The sequence below is a fragment of the Anarrhichthys ocellatus genome, unplaced genomic scaffold (genome assembly GCF_004355925.1).
Source record: "Anarrhichthys ocellatus isolate YVR2014 unplaced genomic scaffold, GSC_Weel_1.0 scaffold1258, whole genome shotgun sequence".
Classification (NCBI taxonomy): Eukaryota; Metazoa; Chordata; class Actinopteri; order Perciformes; family Anarhichadidae; genus Anarrhichthys; species Anarrhichthys ocellatus.
Window position 1 is genome coordinate 1929 of NW_022281232.1, and position 10321 is coordinate 12249.

General features: G+C 43.8%; 1 protein-coding gene across 2 annotated transcripts; it reads left to right on the forward strand.

Moving 5' to 3' along the window:
* The first annotated feature begins 201 nt into the window (after positions 1-201).
* Positions 202-10263, forward strand: rest (RE1-silencing transcription factor). Of its 2 annotated transcripts, none has more exons than XM_031839088.1 (6): positions 202-355; positions 3927-4211; positions 4556-5098; positions 5186-5346; positions 5440-5523; positions 7197-10263. In XM_031839088.1, the coding sequence occupies exons 2-6, from the start codon at positions 3964-3966 to the stop codon at positions 8951-8953; spliced, it is 2793 nt and encodes a 930-aa protein (XP_031694948.1). In that variant the 5' UTR covers positions 202-355; positions 3927-3963; the 3' UTR covers positions 8954-10263. The 2 variants fall into 2 exon arrangements, with proteins under 2 accessions (XP_031694948.1, XP_031694949.1); XM_031839089.1 differs by having other exon boundaries at positions 4562-5098.
* Positions 10264-10321: the final 58 nt, after the last annotated feature.

Below are 10321 nucleotides of genomic sequence, written 5' to 3' on the forward strand. Positions count from 1 at the left end.
TACTGTACTACATCTCAGAGGTACATATTGTACTTTTTACTGTACTACATCTCAGAGGTACATATTGTACTTATTGGGTACATATTGTACGCACACACACAAACACTAACACGCACACTAACACACACTCACGCGTATACACGCACACACTTATACAAAAACAGCTGAAGCCTCTAACCTCCAGCTCACTTCCGGATCGACGTGCTGACGTCACCGTCCGTACGTCAGTGTGCAGGAATGTGCGGAAACTTCTTCTTCACTTTTTTCTTTCTGCGCTGTTTGCTCGTCGAAGATAGAAAAAGTCCTGAAGCCGGAAACAAGTGAATGAAAGTGGATCAAAAGACCCTCAGACTCGGTGAGTTCCTCCCCGGGGTTTGGTGCTCATTGTCCGGGTGTTTGTGACTCCGCTGACCGGTGGTTAGTGAGAGCGGAGCGGTGGTTGGTAGTAAAATGGAGGCGTAGAGTCGATGAAGAAGAAGGTCGCTGTCCGGGGCTGATCAGCACCAAGGATAACACACGACCAGCCGAAGGACTCGTAACACTTCCATCCTCAAGCTAACGTTAACTTATATCGGACAGAAACCTGCTTTAGTACTTTATAAGCACTTTAAATATACTAATGTAAAAGTCTTTTTAATCACACTTCTGCGCTTCCGCAAACTAAAGTTTTCTGAACCTTAAATGGTCTTTAAATCACTGCCACGTTGTGAAACTTACTTTTATACATATATATTACATAGTTATATATAACTTTAAGTATCTTTATTGAGGTTAAAACACATTATTTAGAGTTTAGTCCGTAAACGTTCAACACGTGTTTGTTTATCACACTTTCACTTTTTTAATCTTTAACCGACTTTAGATTTAAAAAGTCTCAAAGTTTAAACAGCTCGATGATAAAGTTTGTTTTGTTAAAGATAGTTTGTGTGTTTACTTTAAACGTCCTAAGTTTAACGTGTTTAAGAGTGAATCTGTTGTTCTCTTGATCACTTTAATCTTTCACTCTTTAAAGTAAGAATTTAGTTTACTATGAGTTTAAACTATGAGTGTAAACTTATAGTTTAAACTTATAGTTATAAGTTAACTTCTTCTTACTTCTGAACGTTTGTCGCTGTCGACTGAACTGTGGTGCTGTTTCAAAATGGAGGACAAGGCGACCCGTCTCCACTGCTCAGTGAAGACGGTTATACATATGAATATATTAATATGTATAACCGTCTTCACTGAGCAGTGGGAAGACACACAAATGTATATTTATATTCATATTAATATACATCTATAATATATATGTACATATACACACGTATATATATATATACATACATATATATTGGTGCTGGGCAACGATTAATATTTTTAATCACATTGTTATGCGCAAAGTTCAATAATTAATTCAAAAGTAGTGTATTGTGCACTTTTACTTTGAAAGTACTGCTATATGAACAACAGGTCAATAACATTTGGTTTAAACACTTTAAACACATCAGGTTCTTGTTAGCAGCAGTATTCTCTTCACACAGCAGCAGTTATAACACAGTTATGATTCTGATCATAGATATTCAGCCGGTGTTAATAACTTTATCTTCATGACGTAAGAGATGATATTTAAATATACACCTTGAAAACTGTAAACATATCTATGTCATGTTTTTATGTTTGTTAAATTCTCAGTAGTGATACTAAATGATGCTTATTATACATATTCCAAACAAAATACTTTAAAAACTCGACAATATGTATTTTAACATTGTCACTGTTGTAAATTGTTTGATTGCATGATTTACTGTTATTGTGAAGAGCATGAAAACAGAAGTGCTTTTACTTTGAAGAGACAGGAAGTAGAATGGTACGTGTTCTTGACGCTAACAATGTTGATATGTAGAAAACCACATGTCGGGTGCAAGAGCCCGTTACTGTAACACTGTAATACTGTAATACTGCAGTTCAGTAAAGTGTTCCGTTCAAACAAGAGGTGTCTTGGTCCTCACGAGAAGCTCCACTTCACAACAGTCACGTTTGATCTGTAACGAGACGATCGTGTGTGTGTGTGTGTGTGTGAGACAAGAGTGAACTATGGTGACGGAGTGTAGGAGGGGTTCCGGACCCGAGGGGGGGGGGGGGAGAAGGAAGTGACGCCACACGAACACAGCTGTTCACTGCTTGCTGCCTGGTTCTTGTGTTAATAATGTAACTTAATAATGAATAAATAAAAACACGACATTTAATCGCATGGATTTTTTGTGATTAATCGCATTGTTATGGCAAAGTTCAATAATGAATTCAAAAGTAGTGTATTGCGCACTTTTATTTTAAAAGTACTGCTATATGAACAAAAGGGCAATAACATTTGGTTCACGAGATGCAGGTATCATGTTTTATACTTAATGTGAATATAATTCATACTTTGTTGGCATCTTATTCTGAAAACCGGATGTTCGTCTGAAGAAACAGGATGTTGTCTCACGTTAATCTTTCCGCTAACTTTCAAAGTCCTTTGCTCGCTCCCGATCTGTGCTGTTTAAATGCGTTTACCGTGAATTTCAGCATATAGGTGCACTAGACTATAGGATGTTTGCTGGCTTTTATCCCACTGTTCTTGTCATCCTCTTGTTGTTATGTATATGTATTCTCTCTTGTCTTTCAATAAAAAAAAATTAAAAAAATCATAATAAATTAAAAAATGCGTTAACGCGCGATAAAATTATTTTCGGCGTTAATGAATGCGTTAATGCAAAATTAACGCATTAACTTGCCCAGCACTAATATAAATATATATATATATATTCAAGAAGCCTAGTAGTAGTAACGTCTCTGTGTAGTCAACAACTGTCAAATCAAATAAAGAAAGTACACATCAATTATATTTTGACAATTATTATTCTCAGTTTCAAATGTAACTGGATGGATTATAAATACATAAATACATGTTCTTCTCATTTCAAGTACAATAATGTCTGGATTAAAGAATAACTGACATAACAGAAAGCTTTTCAAAAATGTACATCTTAAAATAAAGTAATTCATTTTAGAAAAATGTATTTCACTGAGTTGTCTGCAGCTTTAAATTCAGCTCATTCAGGTGTGAAGTGATGTCAATCAAAAAAGACACATATTTTTCTCGTCTAAAAAGAGAAATGTTTGTGCATGATCTTTATCTGTGGTTATTAACACTTGTTTCAGCTCTATTCTCTCTGTTAACATCATTGTTGAACAGTGAACTCATGTGTTAGGATTCTGATCATATTGGGCTCTTAGGTTTATTTTCTGTATCTTCATTTTAGATGTGAGTGGGTACGTTTGTTCAAAAGAGTTGTGCTTTACCTCGTAGTGTCGCTTCATTTGCCTCTTTTATCAATAGTTATGGTTTCTGGACATATGAGACATGTTGGTTTTAACTTCCTGTGGGAAGAATTAACATAGAAGAGTCTGTTCATTCATGCTTATAAATTCTGTTCTCTCTGAACACGTTTCTCTTTTTGGAGAACGTCATGTGTGATAACTTCTCTGATCAGTGCAATGTTCCTGCTCTTCTTTCTATTTCCTCGTCTCAGCCCCGTGTGTCAGTGTGTGTACATCTCATCTCACTCGAATCAGGAAACATGTCAGAATACCCATATCTGATTGGCTGAGCTGCATCACGTGATGTGATTTACAACGCATTGGTTTCCTGCACCGCTGAACAAGTGCCGTAACGCCTGAATAATTTGCGCCGGTTAAAATATAAACTGGCTCGGTAATACGTAGATCTTAATATTATCTATCTGTTTGAGATCCTGGGTCCGGATGCAACTGGGTCCGGATCCGGACCGCGGTCCGCCAGTTGGGGACCCCTGCACTACATAGAACACCATAAACTATTTAGCATTAATAATGATGAAGACACCTCATTGTTTCTGTCTTCGTCCTCCATGTCGTCCTCTCTGCAGCTTCTCCTTCCTGCCAAGTTGAAGAGCTTAAACCAACATGGCCGCTCAAACGGTGTTCTCCGTGGAGATGTTCCCCGTCAGCGTTCCTCTGATGGAGGACGCTCAGAGTGACATGCCGAGGAACACGCTGCCGGCTCCTCAGCTGGTGATGCTGGCCAATGTAGCGGCGGTGACGGCGGCAGAGAGCTCCGGCGGTGACGGTAGCGCGGTGGACGAGAAGGAGATGATGGAGCTGAAGACGGTGGGATGCAGCTACTCGGACAGCGAGGAGGAGAACATCGTCAGGTCAGGAGTTAGCCCGCACCCGACAGTTAGTCAGGAGGAGTTAGCCCGCACCCGACAGTTAGTCAGGAGGAGTTAGCCCGCACCCGACAGTTAGTCGGGAGGAGTTAGCCCGCACCCGATCGTTAGTCGGGAGGAGTTAGCCCGCACCCGATCGTTAGTCAGGAGGAGTTAGCTAGCATCCGATCATTAGTCAGGAGGAGTTAGCTAGCACCCGATCGTTAGTCAGGAGTTAGGTCAGGAAAGTGTTACCTGTGTGTCAACTCAGTGTGTGTGTGTGTGTGTGTGTGTGTGTGTGTGTGTGGGGGTGGTGCGTGTGTGGGGGTGTGCGGGTGCGTGGGGTACAGGTACAGTTACGACAACCAGAACTACAGAGAGGTGTGTATCCTCGAGTACCCCGAGTCTCCCAGTCCCAACATCGTTGCCGTGGTCGTAGGAAACGACGTAGAGGAGGAAGGGGTCAAAGCTGAAGACCTGTCCCATCACACTAAGCCCCGCCCCTCTGCCTGCACCAAAACACCTGAGCAGGTCGTCGAACGTCCACGCGTCCCTGTTGCCGTGATGGAGACCACCAAGAAGAAGAAGCCCTTCCAGTGTAAGCCGTGTCACTTCCAGGCCCAGAACGAGCAGGAGTTCGTCAAACACCTCGGCACTCACGGCGTCAGCAAGATGATGGTGGTGAATCGGGTCGAGGGCAGGAGCAAGACCAGGACCAAGGACGCACCCGAGAACCAGGAACCGTCCGGAGGGGAGGCGGAGAGTGGTGAGGAGGCGGCGGCAGGTGATGTCAAAGGTCTGATCCGGTGCGAGCGGTGTGGCTACAACACCAACAGATACGACCATTACATCGCTCACCTGAAACACCACAGCAAGGAGGGCGAAGACCACAGGTAACACACAACACAGGTGACCTCACTGTTCTCACCTCTGGTTGTACCTTCAGATGGTTAAAGACGAGTGCCACTGTGTCTCTGCAGGGTGTTCAAGTGCACTCTGTGTCCGTACACCACCGTGAGCCAGTACCACTGGAGGAAACACCTGAGGAACCACTTCCCCAGCAAACTGCACACCTGCAGCCAGTGCTCCTACTTCTCTGACCGCAAGAGCAACTACATCCAGCACATCAGGACGCACACAGGTAGGACACACCTGTCTCTTGTCTTTGTCTCTTCCTGTTGTTGCAGTGACCCACCTGACAGGGGTTTAAAGTCTTGATGTATGTGTTGTACAGGTGTCCGTCCTTTCCAGTGTCCCTACTGCGACTACTCCAGTTCTCAGAAGACCCACCTGACCCGCCACATGAGGACTCACTCTGGTCAGTCGTCCACACTTGAGCCCTGTAACGTTTGTCTTCATACACACAGGAACCTGTACAGGTTAATGATCATATGAGACCTGATCAGTACTAAGCTGTCTGTGAACCCTCAGGAATACGTTTTATCTAGTGCTGGGTAAGTTAACGCGTTATTAATTAACGCCGACAATTATCTTATCGGGTTTTTTTATTTTTTTATTAAGCGGACATTTTTAACACAAGAACCGGGCAGCGAGCGGTGAACAGCCGTTTGTGTGGTGTCACTTCCTGCTGCTGCTGGTGTATATTTAAATTGTATCTCTTACACACATGAAGATAAAGTTGTAAACACCGGCTGAATATCTATGATCAGAATCATTATAACTGTGTTATAACTGCTACTGTGTAAAGGGAATACTGCTGCTAACAAGAACCTGATGTGTTTAAAGTGTTTACAAACCAAATGTTATTGACCTTTTGTTCATATAGCAGTATTTTCAAAATAAAAGTGCACAATACACTACTTTTGAATTCATTATTGAACTTTGCCATAACAATGAGATTAATCGCGATTAAAAATTGTAATCGTTGCCCAGCACTAATTTAATCAGATCCTGATCCTGAACATAGTCCAGCCAGAGGTCTGGACTTGGGTCACCTTACTTGGACTAGACTAGAGTCAGACTGAAGTCTTAACATATTGACTGGTCTAGAACACTAAACACAAAGTTTAGGACTTGATATTGACTTCGGGCTTGCCCGTCTCGACTTCGGGCTTGCCCGTCTCGACTTCGGGCTTGCCCGTCTCGACTTCGGGCTTGCAGGTCTCGACCTAGGGCTTGCAGGTCTTGTCCTTCAATTACAGGACGGGCGGTTTGATCCCTGGCTCCAATAGTACATGTTTATGTCTTTGGGCAAGACGCCCCAAATTGCTTCCGTAGGCCTATGAATGGGAATGAATGATGAGGTACTTCTGATGGACTTACCCATCTTGACTTAGGACTAGACCTAGGACTTGCCCATCCTGACTTGGGTCTGACCTGTCTTGACTTTGAACTTGCTGGTCTTGAGTTGGGCTTTATTGGATGGTGACAGCCAGTGGTGTGGACTCCAGTAATGGGACTTAGACCAGAGTCAGACAGGAGTCATGAATTTGATGAGTTTAGACTCGACAGAATCCAAAAGACTTGACAACTTTTAACTCCAATGATGGCTTCATGAGTTGAGGGGCACAAAATGACCTGAGACACACCTAGTAGTAGTAGTAGTAGAAGTAGTAGTAGCAGCAGCAGTAGTAGAGTTCTTAGCTGTCGAAACAGGTGATTGTTGAGGTTCTCGTCTCTCACTTTAAACATGTTTGTGTTTGTTGCTCTCAATAAAGCGGTCGCTTTGGATTAACATGGTAAAGTGATTTGCAGTGGAAGTATATGCTATGACTTCCTGTGCCTTGACTTCCTGTGCCGTGACTTCCTGTGCTGTGACTTCCTGTCTGAAGTGTTCACACCAAACTAGATCAGTCTGGAGACACACCTCACACCTGTATAAAGCAACATTATGAACCCTGTTTGACACTCGGTGTCTTCAGACTGATGTGTTCTGGTGTGGATATGAAGCTTCCTGCATGACCTGTCTTTGGTGTTTCACCTGTCACATTATCCTCTGCACCAGTTTGACTCTTGGCTTCCTTTGTGCAGGTGAGCGTCCTTTCAAGTGTGAGAGTTGTAACTACCTGGCAGCCAACCAGCACGAGGTGACCCGCCACGCCCGGCAGGTCCACAACGGCCCCAAACCTCTTTCCTGCCCGTACTGCGAGTACAAGACCGCCGACCGCAGCAACTTCAAGAAGCACGTGGAACTCCACCTGAACCCTCGACAGTTTCTCTGCCCTCTCTGCAAGTACGCCGCCTCCAAGAAATGCAACCTGCAGTACCACATCAAGTCCAGGCACTCCGGCTGCGACGTATCCGTGGACATCTCCAAGGTCAAGCTGCGCGTCAAGAAACCCGGTGCTGACAGTGCAGAGGAAAACCAGGACTCTGGTGCAGGCAAGTTTGACAATTCATCCGGCGTCGAGGAGGACTTTGACATGGAGGACGAGGGCGAGGGCGAGGACTCGAGTCCCATCAATCTGTCAATCAAAAAGAGCAGCCAGCCCAGCATCGCCCAACCGGTTCAAACTGAAGCACCTGACAAGCCTCCGAAGAAATCCAGCGTCACCGCTGAGAAAGAGAAACTACAGAAAGTAAAAGAGAAGGTGGAACCAGAGAAAAAGATCACAACGAGGCAGAAGAAGACTGAGAAGGTCAATGAGAATCCTCTAGAGACGGAGACAATAACTGCTGCTGTTAATACAGACAAGGTGAAGAGACGAGTCAAGAAAACAACGGTCCAGGTCCAGACGGAGACGGACAAACCAGACCAACAAAGACCAGAGGAGGAAAGAGAAGTGAGGCAGAAAGAGGAAGAGAAGGTGAGGCCTGAGAAGGGGAGAGGACATCAGAAGAACGATGGCACCGGAAAGGAGAACAAAAGCCTCAACAAGCCGAGGAAGTCTGGATCAAAGAAGTCACAGAAAATACCAGAACATGTGGTTGAAGCTCAGCAGAAACCGGGCGGTCCTGAGAAAAAGGAAAAGGTGGTGAAGGAAAAGGCTGCCAAGAGGAAAGCAGCGGAGGCTCTCGACCTTTCCAAAAGGTCCTCGTCTGAGACTCCATCCAAGGCCAGACGGCTGAAAGCTGGCGCTGCAGAGAAGCTGCAGGTGAAACCTGCTTCAGAAGACACTAAGAATATAAATGATGCCGCTCCGCCACCACAGAGGTCCACCGGGTCAGACAGGACCGGGTCATCCCCTGTAAAGCAGAAGAAGATCAGGAACACCAGCAAGAAAGCCACGAGCCTTCAACAAGCTGTGGATCCAGTTAAGGACCAGAAGACTTCAGTTCACAGTCCAGAAGCATCTGCTGAGCTGGACCACCCGAAGAAGACCTCCACTGATGAAACCACTCCAACACTGCCGGAGAAGACTCTGAACAAACCCACCTGCAGCTCAGGTGAGGACACGCCTTCTCCCGCCGAAGACCGCCCCGCTCCCACGTTCGTTAAACCCACATCGCCGCCTTCTCTGGTGCTCCCAGGCCAGCGAAACAAAACCAGCGACCCGGAGGACGACGAGGGCATCCACAGCAGCCACGAGGGAGGAAGTGACATCAGCGACAGCGCCTCCGAGAACAGTGACGACTCCGGCCTCAACAGCAACGACGCCGGGTCGGGCAAGATGGCCAACGACCCCGAGACGCCCACCGACGAGATCCCGTCCCCGACGGAGCTCAAGAGTCACCTGTGCATCTTCTGCGACCGCACGTTCCCGTTGGAGGCGGAGTACCGGCGCCACCTGAACCGCCACCTGGTCAACGTCTACTACCTGGACGACACCGCCAAGGTACAGGAGTGAGGATCCGTATCCAGTTCATCCCAGTTAGCTGGACCAGTTTGAGAGCCTGGACTCTAAAAGACGCCGAGATAGACTCTGTATGTCTTGTAACAAGGAGTTCCTTAAATACGGTAAACACACTTTCGGCCTTTTGGGTCAAAATTGGTGCCAAAACGTAGTTCGATTTTTTTTTTTTTTTTTTATCTTATCTTTCCTTAGTCTCCAGATTTGGGTAAAGTGTTTTGTAACAAGCTCTCTGTTCCAAAATGTGTGAGAATCTAAACGTTAGAATGTGTGATGCTGCCCCCTGGTGTCCATCCAGAGAACCGGCTCGCTGGTCTGGTTCTACCTGCTTCACCTGGACACACCTGAGATCAGATCATGATGATGAGATCAGATCATGATCACCCGAGATTCGTGTCTTTCCACCGTATCAATGACTTCATGTTGAACATTTCATCGTCTGGAGGAAACTTTTTCCAAAGTGGAACATTCGGTGCCTTTGACAATCAACTCGGTTTGTTTGATTTTAGACGGTTAGTCTGCAGGTTTGTCGCTTTTATAGAAAAACCTTTCTTTAACTTGTACAGTGTGCATATTTACTTCTGTGAGTTCTGATTGGTTAACAGGATTCTACAGTTTATTGTAAAACATCAGTTAATATATCTCACTTATTCCACAGAAGAAGATTGTGACAGATTATCATCAAAGTCTAAACTTTAACTGTAAAAATAAACAGCTTGTTTCTCTATATATATAAAAAAAAATTATTTTTTTTTTTTCCCCTTCAGTCGAGAAGCCAAAGTAAGTTTGAAGCATATTTTGTGATTGTAAAGAAACTTTCCCGCCTTTAATTTGGAAAAAACAAGCAGGTTTGTGATGAAGATGTGAATCCTGAGTTAAAAGTCATATTAAGTTTGGCACAATGAGTTGAATCATAAACATGAATTGTTATTTTCTTATAGATGATTCTGTATATTAATCTTCTCTTTAGGATCAAACTGGTGTTATTCATAACATCTGATTGTTATTAAAGATGCAGAACACCATCTTTGTCCTTCATCTTGGTTCATTAGTTAATAATAAAGTAGAACATATGAATCAGAACTTCAGGAATATTATGGTCTGTCTTCACTTTAACACGTTTGATTTACATTTAATCTGAGTTTTATAAAATAAAAGGATTTTATGAATCAACGAGGTCATTTGTTAATGATAAACAAGAGACAAATACCAATAGACTAGTAACAACCTGTATCAAAGTTATATATAATTGTCTGAAATAAAATATTGCTCAGGGTATATTATATACATGTATATATACACACACACACACACACGTATTTATACACACACATACACACATATATAAATACACACACACATATA